Source organism: Cyprinus carpio, chromosome B22, assembly GCF_018340385.1.
Source record: "Cyprinus carpio isolate SPL01 chromosome B22, ASM1834038v1, whole genome shotgun sequence".
NCBI lineage: Eukaryota > Metazoa > Chordata > Actinopteri > Cypriniformes > Cyprinidae > Cyprinus > Cyprinus carpio.
The window spans coordinates 1,788,896-1,811,160 of NC_056618.1; the positions used below are offsets into that span (position 1 = coordinate 1,788,896).

The following is a 22,265-nucleotide window of genomic DNA, read 5'->3' on the forward strand; positions in this document are numbered from 1 at the left end:
AACTATAATGCTATAATAAACAGAAAATATTAATTCATTGTTTACCTGGGTCTTCAGTCTATGATTAGCTCACCTCACCTCTTATCTGACAAGTCTTCGTGTTTGAGTCGTTCTTTCATCACGTGACAGCCCCATAAGCTTTGACCATAGACTGTATAAAAGGAGACAACAAATCTGTGTATATTCTTTTTTTTAATTCTTTTTTTTTGTCTTTATGATTTTAAGTGTACTGCCTTAATGTTTTAATGTTTGTATTGTTTAATAATAATAATAATAATAATAAAAGACTGTATAAAAGGCTTTAACCTATTGTTCTTTTTTTTTGTCACGTGATGTGACAGCATTGGATAGAGAAATTAATTTACAAGCTTCCTTACAAACAGGTGCATAGTCATACTCATCATCATCATCATTATTATAATTATTATTTACTCTTACAGTTACTGCATTTCTGGTCTCAAATTGAAACATTTTTACTTCTTACAGTTTATAAATGTGTGAATTTCTGTCATGATGGTTATTTTCCATACACTGAATGTTGTAACAAAGGTAATACAGAGTTAGTTATTATTATTAAGTCTCTTTATGACTCAGACTGCATAGGTTAAAGCTTATGGGTCTGTCACGTGATGAATGAACAAAGAATCATGAGATGAACTAATCAATTCTCTTTCCGGCTCAGACTGCATTGACTGAAACAGGTGAACTAGACTAATTCCAGTACAGAACCTATAGAATTTTGCACATGCGCGACAGAACAAATCACTCCCCGAGACGACTCGTTCTTCCCGGGTAACAATAAACAAAACGTTCAAGAATGACCTCATTACTTTTACTGACCTCACACATTGCTTCCAAACTAACCCATTCCTATTCACGATCAGTGATGCTTACTTTGAAGGCAGCATTAGTGAAAACAGGCAGATACAATGGTAGCTTTAGCAACATTAGACTTACAGAGAGCCAAAAAGATCTTTTGGAAAACAAAATATGATGCGTGATGCTTACTTTGTATGGAGTCTGGACATTTGCGAATGAAGTGTTGGTATCGATCCCTCTTTCAGAAGCAATCTTTGCACACCTCCAGCGCTGAACTGACCCTCTTTTTTGTGTGGCAGTTGAGTCCAGTGTAAAATGTTAGCACAAAGTATAGGCCTTTTTAAAGTAGGGGCTTTTTAAATTATTTTTTATTTATTTTTTAGGCTTTCTGACCCGAGACTCAACTATTTTCTCCAGTTCTCCAGCTGTGGCCATGCAAATGCTCCTCCTCACCACACTTTAAGAAAAAATAGACACACATCCTTTTCCAGACAGATTTGTAACATCTTTTGCTGATTGGAAATTCTTAATTATTGCCCTGATGGTGGAAATTTGAATTTTTAAGCTTTAGCTCTTTTCTTACAGCCACTTTTTTTATTTTGTGAAGTTCAACAATCTTTTGCTGCACATCAGAAATATATTCTTTGATTTTACTCATAATGATGAAAGATGAAGGAAATTTGGCCTTTGTTTTTCCTCAAATTTATATTCTTTTGAAACAGGAAGCCATGGCTGGATAATTTCATGTTCCTATAGTCACCCTGGCATGAATAAAAATGCAAATATGAATGGAAATATACTCCAGATATATTTTAATCATTAGAATTTCTAGGGGTACCAATAAATGTGGCCATTGTGTATTAGAGAAAAATACTTATTTCATAATGTGATTTCCCCCCACTTTCATTTATTTATTTATTTTTACTTCAGTCAAAGGTTAGATATTTATTTATTTATTTATTTTTTATTTTTTAATGAAAGATCAAATGGATAAACAATGCAGACTTATTTTCAGGGCTGCCTTTGATCGTATTTACCAAGGGTATGAATAATTTTGAGCACAACTGTAGCTTTTGCACAGATTTATTCGATTTAGTTTATACAGTGAAGACTATGCAGTGTTATTTTACATTTGACTATTCAATTTCTGTACCTGAATACTGTTAGACTTACCTGAAAAATATAAAGCACTGTTTATTTCATTTGTATCTTTGTTCTATTATATTTCTTTATGCTTGTGATTTGTTTATTTTCTGTTTACTCGCCTACCAAATCACCTACAAAATCACAAAATAATAATTTATTTATTTTCAAATAGAGCTATTCAAGTGATCTGGTGATTTTAATTTTTTTCATATTGTAATAAATCACAGAAAAAAACAAAACAAAACAAAAAACATAATATTGCTTTTTTATTTACAATTTTTTTTTTTTTTTTTTAACAATATCATGTAGCCCTACTGCTGACCCTTTTTCAAATTAGCCTGACTGCTTCAGTATTTGCCATACAAGAGGAAAATACTCCAGTCTCCTCCTGAATATCCCAATAGGCCCTTGGTGTTTTGGGGACCCCACGCAGCGTGCATATTTTGCATAAAGGGAGGATCGGCTCTGTGTATCTGAGAGAAAACGGATTTCACAGTAAACAATCTAGCAGTAAGAAAAAAAGTGTTTTAAAGCTTCTTGTTTCGTAGAACATCACAGTTATATATATATATGATATGAGAACAGTAGGGCCTGTAGATAGGAAGTGTGTTATTTAATAAAAATATAATTATATTAATTTATATTATATTAAGTTACTCTGTTGTTCATGAACATCAAATCTTTTTCCCCCATCAAATGTATTCTAGCTAGTTGGTTTGGAAAAAAAAAATCATAATATGATTTTATATTTAAAAATGGCCTCAGTTAGCATATTATGGAAATGTGTAATTTGTATATTGTGTACAATTGTCTATTGTATATTGCGTAAAATGTGTATATTGTTATTTATGTATACTGCTAATTTTTCATATCTTGTTGCTTGTACTGTCATGGCAGAGTCTTGTAGCCATGAATTTCACCATTTTACTCTTGTGTACATGATGTGTGACAATAAAGAGATTTTATTTGATTTGATCAGGTAGCTAGTTAACTAGCCAGTTAGCATCAGCTAACCATATGTTTCAAATAGGCTATTATCATTTTTTGTAATTCATATTTACTGATTAAATTATTGTTATTATTATTATTTTTAATTTTAAGCAAGAACTGTCTGTACTTTGATTTTGCTGTAAATGTTTAAAGCAAATTGCTTTGTCAGACTGGGGGGTATTTTGCCCCATACTGTAGGTGGGGTAAAACGCCCCCTTGATACCAATTTAATGTTTGTTAAAAATCTAATGACATGAACTTGAAACATTTAAATTTTATTCTTGTAATTTTTGAGTTTATTCTCGTAGTATTTCGCCCTTATTCTCGTAATTCCGACTTTTTTCTCGAAACATTTAGACTTAATTCTCATAATTTCAACTTTATTCTCAGAATTTTGACTTTATTCTTATATTTCAACTTTATTCTCAAAATATTACAACTTGGATTTTTTTTTTTTTTTAATGTGGCACTAAAACGCCGTCATACTTTACTTCTAACTCACATTGAGTTGTGTATTATATATTTCCAGGTGTAGCACCACCTCACTAACATCACTTGGCCATTAGAGGAATGAGAATCACAATCCCACAGAATAATGCACGTAATGTGGTATTTGCTTAGTCAGGCATCTCTTTTACTATTGCTTTTGAGATCAAAACAAATAAATAAAAATAAATAAAAAAATGTTGAATTAACCATGTGAAATAAAGTTGTTTACCACGGTTTCTGCCAAAAAAAAATAAATAAAAAATTCATATTTGTCATTTTAGTTGATAATTACCACAGTTTTACTGCAATAACAATAATTGTAATAATTGTGGATGTTTACCAGAAACTGTTTCGCATGGTAAATAAATGTAACCATATTATGTCTTATAAATTGCTTGAAAAAATACAAGTTATACTCACCAAACTATAACCAGAGTGACATCTGGTGTTCAAAGCAGGGATTCACCTTTCCATGTCTGACTTCAGGAAATACTAGTTTGACTCACCCAGTATTAGGCTTTGGTGTTGCTAGAGGATCACGCAGAACATTTGCACGCACGGATATTGCAAGACATATTAGAGTGGTAACGTTATTGTTGTTTTTTTTGGCTAAATCACTTTTTTAGATAGGATGTCAACAACCTCTTAAAAACAACTGCATTGTACAGATAAGTGCAAAGGTAGTATTACATCACACAAACACCATTCAACTTATACTTTGAAACATAAATATAACACACAACAACAAATAAAGCAGCACACTTACAGGCTTTGATGCAGATACAGCAGATAGTCCCGACAAAGTGGGAACTGCTCCGTCTTTTAGCAAAAGCTTTTTGGCGAAACCAGCAATGTACTCCCTCATGACTCCCCTCAAAACTTGATGTTACAGCAGCACTTCTTCACCATCCTGTATGATCCACTCAACCAAGCGTTCGAACCACGACCCTTCCGACCATTCAAATTTCCGTAGGTGGGATTTATTTTAATGATATTCTAATTGCCCGCTTTGTGACATCACAAACCCAGGAAAACAATGCTTTATTCCAAACGAGCGGTTTGTAGTTCTTGAAAAGGGATTTTAAAAAAAAAAATGAAAATCTCCCTTTGGAGTGGACTTTAAGATTTGTAACTTTGTAGGTCTTTTTTTATGCCCAAACATACACACTACACACTGACTAAAATTCAAAAAGTGAAAAAGCACAACTTTTTTTTTCCCAGTGTATTGACTTGAATGGTTTAATTGTCTGCCACAAGACATTATATATATATATATTAAACTAACACTGAAGCTCATTCAATATATATATATATATATATTATTATAAAAAAATAAACAAAAAAAAAAAACTAAATTAATAAAGACAAGTACACAGTCAATAATAAAATTATAAAACAAATGACCTCAATTCGGTTTGAGGTATTCAAAATGACAACACTGAATTTTTATAAGCAGTAATTTAAGAGCCATATACTGTATATTAGGGCTATTTATTTAGATAAATGGAACATCAGATGGAGTTAGGCAGACAAAGATATTTATATGTACAATATGTGTACAATATATGTACACACACACACACACACAAACACACACACACACACACACACACACACACACACACACACACACACACACACACACAAAGCATGTATTGGCTAATACCCTAAAAGTGGCAAATCAAACAAGCTATAAAAAATATCTGTAGTGTATTTCGAACTAAAACTTCAAATATACAATCTGGGGACATTAGAGACTTATTTTACATCTTTAAAAAAGGGACAAAATATGTCACCCTTAAATGTTCATTTAGAACAAAGGTTTGAAAAAGAGGTGTAAATGTAGGAATTCATGAATAAAAACGGTAAAGTATGCTGCAACTATATTCATTTATAATAAAGCACATATTTAGTAAAGAGTTTGTGTACAAAATTTCATAGGATTTAAGGTAATCTGGAAGAATTTAATCCATGTGTGAGATAAAAATAAGATCAGCAAGGGCTATAAGACATGAGCTATAATAACTTCTTGAAAACCAAGCAAGAAATAACCCATTAAATGAACAAGCCATCATGCAGAATAACCCCCATTTGGGTTTTTGCTAAGCCTATATTTACCTTGCAACCCAAATGTGTCTTTAAGACCCAACCTCAAATTTCTTCTGATCTATTCTTCTCATCCTGCATCAGTCCGTCTCTGAATTTTTCTTCATCAGATGTACCTGAAAGAAAGTCAAAAGGTGTAAACATCCACAGTAACATCACCTTTGTTAAATTTCAGGGTATACGTAGAGTGACAGAATGTCCCTCTTTCACTGACACTGTTCACTTCAGTTAACACACAGCAAAAAGAGGATTTAGAGAAGATGGTCTATTGTGGGAGAGCCACAGAAAGCATCTAAAACTGATATGACATATTCAAATATACAAGACTGTGAAAAGTATAAGGTCATAGTCATACAAGATGCTTCATAAATACAATTTAGTTATTCATAATATATGTACGTATATATATATATATATATAAAATACACACACCCACACACACACACACACACACACATAGTACAGTCTACCTATACATTTCGGTTATGTATTATCACTAAAATAGGTGTTCAAGGCTGCTGCACATAAATTTAATTATAGTCCTTCAATTAAAGCAAAATACCCCAACATCTTTCATACTGTTTTGAATTTTACATTTTTAAATAGAGTTTGACAATGAAAAACCTGAACAGAACACACATCACACATACCTACAAACATGATTATGAACAAATATTTTAACCTTACAACTACTAATTAGCATGATAAAGTGAATTATTTTTCTCTTACTTTTTCATGTGTAATACTTACATTTCTTCTTTTTTGCTTATGCTTCCTGCAGCGACAGTAAATCACACCAACAGCCATGACCAGTACCAGGATTACACCAACAGTTACTCCTAGTCTTAAATTACCCGAATATTGATCCGATGCTGAAGTTTTTATAGCTGTAATGAATAGAGGAAGACAGATATTAGTCTGATCTGCATGCAACACTATAAAACACCTGCAAATCTGGAAGTTAATATGAATCATTCAGTTTTACTTCATACATGATCTCCATGAAGGAAGCACTCCTTAATTATGTTTGTTCAGACATCCAGTATTTTCACACTTTCTGACCAGTTAATTTAGCATATTTTCATAGTTTTTAAAATCATTTTATCACCCATGTAGACATGTGCCACTATTCTGTATGGTATATTACGATCAAAAGAACATGGGTCCACTAATAAAAAAAATTCTTCTTCATCTGATTACTTTTTTTCTTTTGAACATTGATGGAGAAACACATTTTGTGGAAAAATAAATCATAAAAGTGGTTTGTTTTGTTTGAAAATGTTATAAACATAGGAGGTGGTGGCCTAATATTTTTTTTTTTTTAACAAATATGCTGTCATTAAAATATGTTAATATTAAAAATAACACTGAACACTTTTTACAGTGCTTGAAGGAAAAGCCATACTTATTTAACATGGTTTATATTAGTAACAATAAATATATTTTATTATTTCATATGGTTAATATAATATTTCATATCATATTTCATATGATTCTACCTAATGTGGACACCCAACTTAATATATAATGTGTCCCATGCAAATCTAACAGTTTCATATCATAGGTTTGAAAAGTCAGCCAGTTGCTTATTATCATGTTCATTATTATGTCTTTGGCCCCAACAGCAGGGGCACGTTTTTACCCCAAATACTATACTTTTGCATGTTCTTCAGTTATTGAAAAACTGTTTCTTTAATAACCTTGAACAAAACTGAAAAACATCAACAAGACCTTTATCTCAAAATATATTCTGTAATTTTATTGATTCTCATTTGCTACATCGCAAACACCTTTAAAAAAGGATGCAATAAAAACAGCTGATGGACATCTGTATGAAGCATGGCCATTATTTCAGATCAGCTACATACTGCTCTTCTCAACTGATAGCACTTGGAGCAGTAGTCGACAGCATCAGCATCAGGTTCCTTAACCTCAACATCATCATTAGCAATCTCACCAAAGTCATTAGGTCTTTTCAGTCATTTTCATCCTTCAAAAAAAAAAAAAAAAAAAAAAAAAATAATAATAATATATAAATTATATATATATATATATATATATATATATATATTATATATATATATATATATATATAAGTATATATCTATATTAATATATATATATAATATAATAATTCGGCAAAAATACCCTTAATAAGAGTATCACTTAAAAGTCTCACATCAGATGAAAGCTGAAATTTTCAGCATCCTTACTCCAGCCTTCAGTGTCACGTTAATGTTTCTGCTCTCATGCCTCTTAAAGCATCATCTGCTGGATTCAGCATTGTGTTGGTGTACTTCCACTGATTCAAGCTGGTTTTTTCTTGAATGACTGCTAGACGATTAGTTACAATAAGAGTCTTAAACTGAGCATTCTGGTTACACAGTTTGTGTTTTAAAAGTATATTTTGCCATTGGAAATATGTTTTTTTTTGTTACCCTTTTTGTTCTTCAGCAAGATGCAAGTCATACCACAGTATCCATTTCCACTGACATCAGCAAAATGATGCAGCTGAGCCAGTTCTGTAGGTCCAAAATTTGCTGGTTTGATACATTTGGGTACTGTAAAATTATAAACAAAAAAATAAAAAAGCTGCAGTACAAAAAACAACAGTACCACCACTTTTGTTCTTGATCATTTTGGTCCTTTTAAATCAACTTTATTTATTTATCTTTAAGTAGTTGAAAGAAAGTGAAAGTCGTGACATTTGCCAAGTATGGTAACCACATAAACAGATGACAAACAATAGCATAAATAAAAACAATATAAAAGAAATACATCAAATAAACAGTAACACAGGAAATCGACAGATTCGTTATACCTTTGACACACATCCGATACCTTCAGAACTGTTTACGTTCACCTAAGACATAACCGACCGTCTTTATGTGAATAGCTTACTCATCAAGACAGTGATTCTGACAAAATTTTGTGTGTACTGTATTTGATTAAGAAGATGCGAAAGAGAAACTCAATTTGTTACTCGCGTGCTGTCTGAGCGGGGGCTTTCTGTGTGCGTGCTTCATTCAGGTGTGTGCGTGCACACAGAAGTGATCTTTCACCCAGAATAGATCAACAAACTGTAAAGCACCATTCACACAAATCAGTTTCAAAATACCAGTAAATTCTGTGACCTCATTAATCGGTAATGACCTCTAACTTGTTTTTGTAAACATGGAGGGGTGATTCACCAACCTTGCATTTCATAGACTTCTCTAATTCATGTTTCTTATGTTTTCATTTTCCCACACACACTTGCTTAAATCAGCAGAAATATCTGCATATATTTTTTCAGTTTCCAGTGTGAGTGCTCATTTAGCAAAAAATGCGCTGTGACATTAAGTGTTAAAAGTGTTTGTACGCTACATCTGGCACTTAGAGATCCTGCAGTCTATACGCCTTAGACGACTTCAAAAACAAATGACTGAACTATAGGAGAAAAAATGTTGTCGCACAGAGTGAATGCATCATCTATGTCAGAATGTTATGATTGGCCCAGATTAGACGTCTGATATTAGCATGTACCGAACTCATACTCATACCTGTAATCTCGTTCTGCATTCACACTGAGAACATTCATTTACTGGTAATGTTTTACAACTTCTCATACTGGTAAATTGCCCTAATGAATTTACCGGTGTTTTTAAAAAATGTCCTGTTCACACATGATCCCTTAGTGGTTATTTACCGGTAATTTACCAGTAAAGACTGTATGTGTCAACACTGCAGTTTTACTTTAAAAGCACTGCTGTCTCTTTAAAACCTAATGCAGATCTGACACGTCTGATTTTCTTCCAACTCTTCATGGTCATTTAACACTAGCATTACATTTTTAATTGCAGTACAATTGCATTAAATTTTTCAATGTGTTAAACTGAAATAAATGAATGAATGAATGAATGAATGAATGAATGAACACGTTCATTTTGATACCCTAATTTATAATTCCCACTGAAGAGAATGGACTCTTGGACAATGGACTTTTCATACTGACCCTTATAATGCTTAGCAAAGTAGTGTTTACAAGCACTGCTTTTGTTTATAGTGACATCTGTGGAAACCAGTTTTTCCATAAACATAAGCATAATGTTGTGCAATTTTTGAGCTGTCATCATGTTTTTCTCTCTATATTATTAGATAGCTCTCTCTAAAATCAAACTGGTTATGTAAAATAAGCATGTCATATAATATTGTAATATTAATATATCAATCAATATACTCCTGAATCTAATTGAATCATAATCGTATTGTGGCCTGTTTTGGGGGTATCAGCAAATATCATATTGCTGGCTAAGAGAATGAATGTCAGACTGTGTCCTGATAAAAGGTCTGTTTACACTTATTTCTGAGCTGTTTTACCGATACAATGGCATGGTTCTCTGACGACACAGAATTCAGATAATCATCAATATAAATGTTCTGCAACACTCTCTGCACTACTTCTTCAGCTAGATTATATCTAGCATTTTCTGCTTTTCTCCTAAGTGCAGAGGATGCACCGTACAGAGAAGATGTAGCTGCAACAGATTCCTTTGGGCGCTGTGTTAAGTCACTCTGGCCACATGAAATGCAGCAGAGCAGATCTGTGTCTTTTCCTGGAAATATTACCTGATAGAACAGGGGCTTCATCTCCGTCATCAGAGCCACTGGTTTTGGCCTCTCCTAATCAAAAAGAGTTAGTGAGATCAGTTAATGAGCAACAAGCTTTATGTCATTGCATGAAAACACAATATGGAACAAAATGCAAACACTGTATCGCTTAGTCACTGCATCCAACTATCATAAATAAAATACACAAAAACACAATATAAAAAAAAACGCTAAAATCCACCACCACAACAACGTCATAATTAGTATCCATCATAATATAAGAATTTGCTTGCTTCTCTTTCCCTCTGTGCTCACATAATTTAATATGCAATTGAATATAGGAGAATTCCCAATAAAGTTGTTCTCATTTACATGTTTTTTTTTCTGTTTCTGTTGTCAAAAAATGGAATGAATATGAAACCACCAGTTTAATACTATATTTTAACTAGCTGCCTTTTCCAAGGTGCTGTTCTGCACTTAAATCATGATTTCTAATTGACACATTGTCTGACAAAATCTGTAATATGTATTATTATCCTAATCTGAGTTAAATAATGTGAGTATCATAAAAACTAAGTCATCAAATGAACTTGTTCATTTACTGCACCATTGTTTAAAGTGTCTGATGCTCCCTTCATCTCCATCGTTCTCTTCATTTGCACTGCCTTTGAGCCAGGACCTCCTGAAACACAAACCAACAGCTGTTTCAACAATCTTTTGCTCAACAATCAAAAAACAAACCAAAAAACAACAACAACAACAACAACAACAAAAAACACACAACATGAAAGTTGTTGGTAACTAAACATGGTCTATCTTGACTTGACAACATTGTTTATGTTGTGTGCTTCTGAATATTTTGCATAAACACCTTAACATCAAACAAAAAAAAAATAAGTGAAATTAATGGTAAACTAAAAAAATTGTAAGAATGATAATAGAAGGTTGTCAAAGATGTCAGAAATCTTTTTTTTTTTTTAGCAATGCAAACAATGCAGATAATTCTACAAATTACATTTCACAGTAAAAGTGAAAGTGAAAATGTGAATAAATTTACAGGTAAAGAGATATAACAGCTCTGACTGTGACTGCATAAACAAAATAAATAAAAAGTACATGTGATTCAAACAAATACAAACTGCTTTTAAACATAATGATTCACCAGTGATAGTGACATTGAAGATCTTTTCACTGATGCTGCCGCTGATTATGGTCTCTAGATGATAATCTCCAGAGTCTGTGTTTCTGATGTTCATGATGGTCAGAGATCCAGTCTGATGATCCAGCTTCAGTCTGTCTCTGAATCTCTCAGTATCTTCATTACACTGAACATCTGTACAGGTCTTACTGAGATCTCCAGTGATTTGAGCGATGCGTGTGTCATTGAAATACCATCTAATTCTGTCTCGTTGTTTTGTTTTAACATCAGTGTGTAGAGTGACTGAATCTCCTTCCATCACAGACACTGACACTCTGTCTATTTCAACACCGGATGCACCTGAAGAATAAATGAAGAGTTAATTATAAATCACATCTGAGATAGTGGAACAAAATCTAAAGGAAACTTCTGAGTCATATAAGCATTTACCCACCCCTAATTGATCATTGACTTCTCACAAAATGCTATAAAGACATATTCACAGGGATGAGTCTAAATAAGTGTTTGTGGCCACATGCTGTCGATGAAGCTCAACTTTAATCGAACCTGAAATTACACATTCTTTTCTAAATATAATGTATGATTTATTATATGGGTAGGGTGTATTGGTTAGTTCGGGTAGGCGATATTTTTTTTTTAAATATCATGATTTTATCACGGTTCTTTGTCATGTGAGTTTTTCTATTTTGCAAGCTGTTTGAGCATTACAGCCAAACATATAACCCTATAATAAAGACAAAGCTTGTTACATTAAGGTAACAAAATATGAAAAAGTATGGCGGATATTTAGGCCAAGGTGGGAGAAGATAAATATCTTTGTCATTATTAAATATTTTATATCAAAAAAAAAAAAAAATAGAACAAAGATACACATAACAAATACACATAATACACAAATAAATAAACAGTGTTTTATTTTCAGGTACAATAATATTTAGCAGGAGCATTCAAAAAACTGAAATGAACAAATAAAAATAAAATACTATAGGCTATACATTGATTAGGCTACTGACCCTTTAAGACCTGCACACATCTGATATACAGACATGCATTCGTTTCTTTCAGTTGTTTACTTTCATTTTAGACATAGCCAACTTGACAGTATTAACACAAAACATAACTTAGTTCAGTAATCAGGCACAGCTGGAAGGCCTTTTTTGTTTTCGTGCCGTGCTTTGATTGTGCTCAGAAAAACCATACGTCAGAAAAGCACACGAATGAAACATTTAAATAACCAGTAAGGCTTTAAATCAGATGCAAAAAAATTTACTTTTGTGAATAAGTGCAGTGTCCCGTGAGAGTAATTCTACCGCTGACAGACTGTGCGATGCAGAACAACAGTATAACTACAACTACCCGACACAATGTGCTACACATCACAAACAGTACACCTAAAAACAACAGTATAGCTACAACGATATTTCTTCAAAAGCAGATCGTGGAGACATTACCGTCCACGATCAAAAATCTTCATATCGCACACCCTTACCCTCGGCAGAAATCTTGCATGATTAAAACTGGTACACAACTGTGCAAGCATTCACAAGAACATATATTGTTGACAAAAAGAGAAACTATAAATGCTTTACCGTGCATAAGCAAAACACTCCAAACAAAGAGCTTCATTTTAATCACATGAAACAAACAGAAAAAAAAAACATTTAGCTATGCTGCATTCAAACAAAAACAAGCTCAAAGGGGCGGAGACACAACATGTCGGACACATCGTATTTACGCGGGGGGCGGAGCCATGACCGCCACAACTAATGGTGCATTCAAGTCATGTCAGATTTTTAGTTGAACTTGATTGACAGGTTTGCAATATAACAATTAATACGTGTTTATGCAATATAGATTAAAGTGGCTTCATAAATTATTAAAAAATAAAATAAAAACGCAAAACACACCTAATGCAAATTCTTTGCTCTTCGTTTTCTATAAGCAGAGTTAACAAACCCTGTTCTTGTAATTTATTAAAAGAACGTCTTGTGCTGACTAAACTGACTTGCACACACCCGACGTCGTATTTACGACTTGTCAACTCGTAAGTACAAACTAAAGATGCGGAACGACGTGTCTCTTTAAGAACAAATCAAACAAAACAAATCCAACACACTCAAAACTGCAGTTTTTTGTCCTTTCTTTTCTTGACAAGAAATGCATTTATTAAGATGCGGAACTGGCGTATCTCTTTATGACCACATCAAACTGGATATTAATTTTCAGACGCGCGCTTGAGCTTCTCCTCAGCGTCAGGCGCGAGTCAAACGAGCGCAAAGCTACAGCAGTCTGCGGTCTGATGAGATGTTGTTCAGAATATATATCAGTAAAACACACTTCCTTGTCCCATCAGCCGTTTTACTGTGCTCACGGCGCACTCTTCAACAGAACGCTATGTGGCGCACACTATATATCACTTCATCATAAATAACCCGCACAATAAACTATGAGCATACAGTTCTGTCGTCAGCTAAGTCATGCAATTACCAAAAGGCGATTAAAGCTGCGAACTGCATGTATACGCAGCACACAAGAACGTCTCTGCAATTCAAGATCACAATATAAGGCACAAGCTGATATGTATTGTTTATTTGTAATTTAATACATATAAATAAATGTTGAATGTATAAAATAACTCATTTTATATTCTGGCATTTATGTCTCTTGTTGGGTTGTTTTTTTAAACCAACCGCTTACACACACATATTCACTCAGTTGGGTCATTTTAAATTTGTTGAGTCATTTATTTTCGGCGTTGGGTTATTTTTAGTTATAACCCAACTGTTGTGTTAAATATGGTTCCCGCTTCACTCCGGTTCAAATTTTAACGGTCCAGTCAGCGACTCAGTGGACACCAGCGGCAGCCTGCATGATTATGAAAGGTAAGTAACTGTTAATATAATTTAATGATGTATATAACTGTTATAACATTAAGAAATATGTACTGAAACGTTAATTAAATCCTAAAACTATTAAAAAAACGAAGTTGGATTGCGTTTCTCAAAATCATTGTTAGCCAACTATGGTCACAAGATCGATTGTAAAATGAATATGCTATTCCCGTTTGCTTGCTAGCATTAATAAATAAAAACATAAGCTGAAAGACTAGCAAAACTGTTTAGAGAAGTATTACTTAACGTTAATAAAAATGTCTGGTGAAATGTGAAAGGTCGCCGAAATCTTTAGGCTAGAAAAGCCGCACGGACCATTTATCGGATCGGACCAGAGAATGAAGCTGCTCGAGCTAGCCGAGCTCACACATCAGTCATGACGACAGACACCAGATTCAGTGAGAAGCGTTTGAATTCGCTGAATTTTCTGTTATAAAAGTTCAAAACTCAGACGAAAGAGCGCAGCCGTAACGCAAACTTACATAACGTTACCGTTACTCCTACAACAGACGTTTAAGAGGGGAGCGTAAAACAGAAGCCATTCGTCTTATTAGAAGTCAGTGTATCAGAATTATTTGAAAGTGTTATTTTAAGGTAAAAAAAACAAACAAACCCTTACATACATACAGTTGTTTTATTATATCCATGCATGTTGTATTAAATCCATTACAGGAATAATGGAATAGCCTGTAATTATGGTCATTTTTTTCTTATGAAGCTATAACAATTTAGCATTTATATTAAATGTGTTATACTAAACATATGTTTTAGATAAATGGATTCCTTTGTAAAGGAAAGATTACAACAGCGGAACCTCTGAAATTTAATAGAAACATTTCAAGGTAAGTAATTATTTAATTTAGTGATGTATAAGAGTTGTTGTTTTTTTAAGACTTTTGTTTGTTAATGGTAATGAACTGCTTCCTCTGATGTAGCCTGGTTTCTCCCAAGACTTTTTTTCTCCCTCTGCCACCAAAAAGGAGTTCTTTGCCACAGTTGCCTGTGACTTGCTCATCAAAGGATCAAAGCATTAAAGGGTTTGTTCCCTCAAAAATGAAATTTCTGTCATTAAGTACTCACCCCCATGTCGTCCCAAACCCGTAAAATAGTCAACATGACTACAGTGGTTCAAAATTAATGTTATGAAGTGACGAGAATACTTTTTGTGCACAAAAACAAAAATAACCACTTTATTCAACAAATTCTTCTGTCCCCTGTCATGCTATTTTCATTGCAGAGCTTCAGTGTTTACAGTATTGGCCGATGTATGCGTGTGATGCTGACGGAGGAGCCGTTCAATAATGAGTCAGCGTTCGGATGTAAGTACACAGAAGCTCTGAACTGCATTCACTACGTCAACTGCGTACTGATGTCAACATTTCAAACTGTTAAATAAAGTTGTTATTTTTGTTTTGTTTTTGCAAACAAAAAGTATTCTTGTCACTTCATAATATTAAGGTTGAACCGCTGTAGTCACGTTGACTATTTTATCGATGTCTTTAATAAACCTCTCAAATTTCATAAAAAATATTTCAAGCTGCCTATGTGTGGTTCAGAAACCTCTCAGATTTCATAAAAAATATTTCAATATTTAACATTTATTTGTGTTCCGAAGATGAACTTTGATCTTACGCGTTTGTGACAACATGAGGGTGAGTAATTAATGACATCGCTTTAAGGTGTTTATAACACAACCCTTTAAGTCATGAAATTTTTATAGCAGCTCTCTGATAAAACTACTTGGAGGAGGCAATTTTACCACAATATGAGACATTTTAACCACAGTAAGGACAGGCATTTTAATTTAGTTATTAAGTCAGACTTTACTCATTGAACTTAAAGCCATACCCTGTATTTCTCAACATCTTTGCTTAAATAACTGGCTAATTGAATTTGGAAATGTTAAAACCCACATCAGACTATTTGACAGCCGGCTATTTTACCAGTTGTATCTTCATTAATACTTTTGAGAATTGCTTAAAGGGATAGTTCACCCAAAAATTACAATTCTGTGATCATTTACTCCCCCTCAAGTTGTTCCAAACCTGTATGAATTTCTTTGTTCTGCTGAACACAAAGGAAGATATTTGGAAGAATGTCAGTAACCAAATAGATCTCGCCCCCCATTGACTACCATAGGCAGTTCAAGTTGGATAGAAAGACCTTTGGCATATACTTTGTAAATTTTAAAATGGTTTACATGCACAAACAGCTATATTACTACCTAAAGGAAAAGTAAAATCCAAAAGAGGATAACATAGGCCCATTAAATTACACTGCTCTGTACAATAAACTCTTTCCTTCAGTGATTCTCTGCTTTTTATCCACAGGTCTCATGACTAATGGTCATTCATCACTTTTAGAGTTAACTAACTTTAATTCACTACAACACTGCTTCAGTTTTACTTTTTTTTTCTGTGATTCATTTGTAAACATATATTGAATCCCTGGAATATTTGTCATATATGCCAACTAAACTTTATTTATTCTTTCAAGGTTGGTACTAATATGGTGCACTACCTCATCAACGAGACAAGCCAGGATCCACATGCCTTGGTGCGTGGAGACAAAGAAAATTCCACTCAAGTTTTCATCATTTTCAATGGAGAGGCAGTTGAAAAGGAGACCTTATTTCAAGCAGTGAACGTATGCTTCAAAATGTTCTACATCTATGACATAAACTACCCAAAGCCCTCTGCTCCAATTTGGGAGTTCTTGCAGCATGCAGTCTGTAATATTCCTGGAGGAGTTCCTTCTACACATTGCTGCCTCCTAAAAAACTTTGTATTCAAATTTACTGATCATCAGTAGATCCAGTAGCCAAAAAAACACATTAAAGGGTTAGTTCACCCAAAAATGAAAATTCTGTCATTAATGATGTCACATGGATTATTTTACCGATCTCCTTGCTAAGTTTCTGGACGTTGATCATGTAAGGACCCTTGCTGTCTATGGGAGGGTCAGAGATAGGGGTGTAAGAAAATATCGATACACGTGAGTATCGCGATATTTTGTTTGGCGATACTGTATAGATTCTCAAAAACGGAATATCGATATTTAAAAAAAAAAAAAATCATACAAGATTTATGGCAGTTGTTTCGTTTTGAGTTTATACCCCGGCCGCTAGAAGGCAGTCTTCGTCTCTGAACAAATCCTGATTGACAGGATATACTAGCATTAAGGCACGCTATTTATGTTAGCGTTAATATAGTTCGCTGCTAGTAATACAGGAGGAAAGAATTGTCCCAGTTCCTCTTTCGGTGTACAAAGCTGAAGTGTGCCGTCATTTGGGCTCTTGTGGTAACGTCCACCGCGGGACCATGGCGCGGGTGCCGCCTCGGTTCTGCCTATTGCCGCGTCCCGTGTGAAGAGGCTCGCGCGGGGCGCAGCGCGGCTGCACCTTTCTCTCATTTTGGGGGCGTTTTACAAACTGAAGGGCGGTGCTTGCGTCGCAGTCTCAGTGATTCCAGGCGGAACATAAATACAAACTGAAAAACCTGTGAAATCCAAGTGGAAAGGTTCAACATCTGTATTTATTTTATTGTTTTACAATTGTTTTGTTTTATTTAGGAATACTGTAAGCACTTTATTTTTTCATTGATATTATATATTAGTAATTAGTAATGATTAGTAATTATTTTGTTCAGATCAAAATGTTATGACATTGTATGTTACAATTGTAAACTCAAACTGTGAACCTTTAAAGTAGGGTCAAAAAATATATATGGTCTTTTTAATAAAATACATTTTATATGTATTATACATTTAACTAAAGGATCCTGCAAGCACTTTACCCCCCCCCCCCCCCACTTTACTCATACTGCACAAAAAGTGTTTCAATAACGTTGAATGTTACAGATACTCATTATTTAAAATGCAGAAAAAACCCACCAAATTTTAAATAATTAGTATTTATTTATTAAAAAACCAACAACTAAGGTTTGCATATGGTGGTGTGTTCTTAATGACAGCTTTCCTAAAAGTATATCCTATTCCTAAAAAGGAAATATCCCAATATATCGCCTTGCTTACAGTATCGCAATGTATTGCAACATATCGTACTGCAACCCCTGTATCGTGATACGTATCGTATCGCCAGATTCTTGGCAATACACAGCCCTAGTCAGAGAGCTGTCAGATTGCATCAAAAATATCTTAATTTGTGTTCTAAAGATGAACGGAGGTCTTACGGGTTTGGAACGACATGAGGGTGAGTAATTAATGATAGAATTTTCATTTTTGGGTGAACTATCCCTTTAAAGGTGTTTATAACAAAATGCATATGGTGACCACTGTAGCCTTTTTTTATTAAGGATATTTTTATTTCTTGAAGTATAAAGGAATGCCCTTGGTGTACACATTTATGTAGTTTTTAAATTGGTATACCGTGTGTGCACAAATGTTTAGGTTGTATATTTCTGTACTGTATGTGCACATCTGTATTTTAAAAGCGTACTATATGTGCACCTGTGTAGGTTATGAATTTGTATACTGTATGTGCACAAATGTTTAGGTTGTATATTTCTGTACTGTATGTGCACATCTGTTTTAAATGTGTATTATATGTGCACCTGTGTAGGTTTTGAATTGGTAAACCATATATGCACATTTGTTTTGAATATTTGTACTGTATGTGGATATTTGTGTTTTGAATTTAACGTGTATTTGAATTTATGTATATTGTTTGTGTATGTTTGATTTAATGTGTATTTGGAATATTTGTAGTATTTATTTGCCATGTGTTTTACATGTTCACTCATGTATTTTGAATTCAATATATGCAAATAATTGTGCATATTTATATTAAATACTAGGCTCACCAATATTGAGTACATTTGTCATTTAAAACTTAATTTTCTACTTAATCTGAGATTTATTGTTTTTCTACTTAAATAAACAATCTGTATTTGAAAACTGTGTATTTTATTCATTAAAATAATCTCATGAATAAAAGTAAATAGTTAACCCAACTGTTGGGTTATTTTTAACCCAATCATTGGGTTAAAAATAACCCACAGTTGGGAAGGTGCTGTGTTAACCCATAGTTGGGTTACTTGTGTTGACTTCCGTGTTACAGCAAATTCTGTGACCAAACTCATTTTATATTCTGGCATTTATGTCTACTGTTGACTTCCGTGTTACAGCAAATTCTGTGACCATCGTATTCTGTTGTCACTGTTTGGCTTGAACTCGATCGTACAGGCTGATTGGGTACGCAAACAGCGTAACTTCAAATCTGTGACTTCATAAAATGTAACCTCTTCTATTTTATAGCCTATCCAGGCTATAAAATAGCCTGATAATTTTGGTTTAATATAACAGTACAGCTGTTACATTAAATAATTTGTAGCCTATTTATTTCTATAAAAAAATAATACTTTTAGGGTGACCTAATGTGCCATTTTCACAGGACACGTCCTGGATTTCTATATTGCCTAAAATATCCAGGTTTTGGAGAGCAGGTCATATGGTATTATAAAATGAAGGTAATGATCGTTTGACCAATAACATGCAGACACTGTACGTAATCGACCAATCGTGGTGCGTGAGAAGATCTACAGAGAATGGTCAAAGCGATACAGATACATGAACATATTACATAAATGCCATACATAAATGCCAATTCAATATTAAGGCTGTATATTTTATAAATTATATTATATAAAGGCTGTACTGTTCATATTAAAACTTTAAAAAGTTTTTAATGTATTCATTTATTTAATTAATTTTAAAGGACACAGTACATTTGGAGAACATCAAAGTCTTTCTGTGCGAAAGAATTTCCCTTAAGCTAGATAGATAGATAAATAGATAGAAAAGAAAATGTAAGGAAAGCTGTTCTGAACAGTTCATTTGGCGCACGCGACCAGACTGTATTGCACTGCACGGGCGCCAAGCGAACATTTTATGCACCTGTAGTCACAGATCTCATCTTTGTTTGAAGTTACGCTGTAGGCGTACCCAATCCGCCTACGTATGTGATTGAGTTCAAGCCAAACAGTGACAACACTGCCTACTAGCATCACAGAATACGATGGTCACAGAATTTGCTGTATCACCCACCTTTTTCACATTTTTACCACTATCTGCATGTCTCATTCATGAGTATACAATGTTGGAGAGCAAGCATTTGGGAGTTGTGAGAAGCTGATATAGCATTAAAGCCATAGTGAGCCCCTTCTATGGAGTCAATATAATATCACATAAATACGCAAAAAAATAAAGTTTTGCAAAGGAAAATAAAGTTTTGCAAACAAAAATGTAAAGTATTGAGGAAAATAATTTTGCTTTTTGCAAACAAAAATAAAGAATTGCAAAACATAAAATGAAACCGCACGAAAGCAATGATTTTGCAAAACATATTTTCCTGGTCATATCTATTATTTTATTTGCAACACTGATTTTATCTTGCGTGTCAGTCTAGTTTGAGCTTGCGCTGCAGTTTTTTCCTGTGCGCTTCATTTTTTCTGCGCGTCTCGCTTTGTGACGCTGTTTTGACGTGGGGGTGGAGTCAAGGGGCAGGGGCGTGTACAACATGCCTCCCTGGAAGTGACGTCATCGGCCCGAGACGCAGCTCACTGATCCAGGTACTGTCATGATGAGCAGATGCATGCGAATTGGATGGCTTCCTTTTATTCACTAGCATTAAAACATGCATGGTTTCGTTTTATTAACTTTATTAACAAATGTATATGTGTATTAGCAGCGTTTGCTCAAGTTAAAGAAGTTGTTACCATGCACATCTGTTGTTTATTTCTCTCGATGGTGCACTCTTTTACTGGCATAAAGTTGGCTTGACGTTGGACGTTCGATATTCGCAAATATCTAGGGACCGTCTCTAAAGTTACATGCGAAACTACTATACACTTCTCTAACGTCAATAGCATGCAAGGAGAATGACTAACAGTCATGAAAACAACTGTTAACTGTTCATCCAGGTGGTCAACTATAATGCACACCTTTTATATTTTTTGATAATTATTAAAAATAAACTGTAAATCATATGTAAAATATTGCTACTTTTCATTACCACTTTTCATTAAAGTGCACTTAAGAGGATGAATTTTTAACAGATAACCCTATAATAATAAATACTAGAATTATAAATGAATAATTCGCTAGTTTTTCATTTGTAAATGAAACACTAATTTAAACAAAGAACGTTAATTAGGTTAGCAATACACGAATTAAAAAGGGAAATAAGCATAACAATAAATATAAAAAGTATAGCCCTATTTAATATAATATTATTATCAATTATTATATACGGTTAGCCTATATGAATAAATGCAATGATGCATTTATATAGCGCTTTATAATGTATTGTTGTACACCCAATTCGCTGTAACGATCATGTGGGGGGGTCTCTCCTCAACCACCAGCAGTGTGCAGCATCCACTTGGATATATTATATATATAATGATAAAAATATAAAAAGCCTTATATGCACATATTACATAAAAAGACACGATCAACGGACTGTGGGATGGATAAAAATATTCTGATCAATCTCTGATAATCTCAGGTTGCTATGGTCACGCGGGTTTGTTTTATGGCATATAAACTCGTGGAAAAATTTAAACCAAAAAGATTCGAGCTTAATTTTTTTTTTTATCTTACAATGACAGTCATTTATTAATTTATGCCAGGAGTTATGTAAATGGAAAAACGAAGTCGAGATCGATATAAAACTTGAGTCGTAGACCTCTTAATGATGTACGTTATAGTTTATGAAGTGAATTGCATAATTTTACATTAAAAATAGCAGTAACTCTGAACTAATGTGAACAAAGAAACGCTTCTCTGTGCGCTGGCGGTCCTCCCACAGGTTAAGAGATCTTAAACAAACACTGTTAATACACATGCAGTTAACCAAATGAAACAATACACATTAATGCTATAAAAGTGCGTGGTGACTGGCATAAAGTTGGCTTGACGTTGAACGTTCGATATTCGCAAATCTAGGGACCGTCTCTAAAGTTACATGCGAAAACTACTATACACTTCTCTAAACGTCATTAGCATGCAAGGAGAATGACCTAAAAGTCATGAAAAAACACTGTTAAACTGTTTAT

The 22,265-nt window shown here is 33.8% G+C and overlaps 1 protein-coding gene and 1 pseudogene across 3 annotated transcripts; one reads left to right on the forward strand and one right to left on the reverse strand.

The window, feature by feature from the left end:
* LOC109062242 overlaps window positions 1–22,265 on the forward strand; it is a 995,865-nt pseudogene that overhangs the window by 428,871 nt on the left and 544,729 nt on the right.
* LOC122141489 lies at window positions 6,250–20,376 on the reverse strand. 3 transcript variants are annotated; one of them, XM_042749009.1, is made up of 5 exons: window positions 20,254–20,376; window positions 11,303–11,638; window positions 10,748–10,822; window positions 10,159–10,212; window positions 6,250–6,437 (listed from the first exon to the last, which is right to left on the reverse strand). In XM_042749009.1, the coding sequence occupies exons 2-5, from the start codon at window positions 11,595–11,597 to the stop codon at window positions 6,265–6,267; spliced, it is 597 nt and encodes a 198-aa protein (XP_042604943.1). In that variant the 5' UTR covers window positions 11,598–11,638; window positions 20,254–20,376; the 3' UTR covers window positions 6,250–6,264. The 3 variants fall into 3 exon arrangements, with proteins under 3 accessions (XP_042604943.1, XP_042604942.1, XP_042604944.1); XM_042749008.1 differs by lacking the exon at window positions 20,254–20,376 and adding an exon at window positions 12,889–12,946; XM_042749010.1 differs by lacking the exons at window positions 6,250–6,437; window positions 20,254–20,376 and adding exons at window positions 7,295–7,540; window positions 12,889–12,946.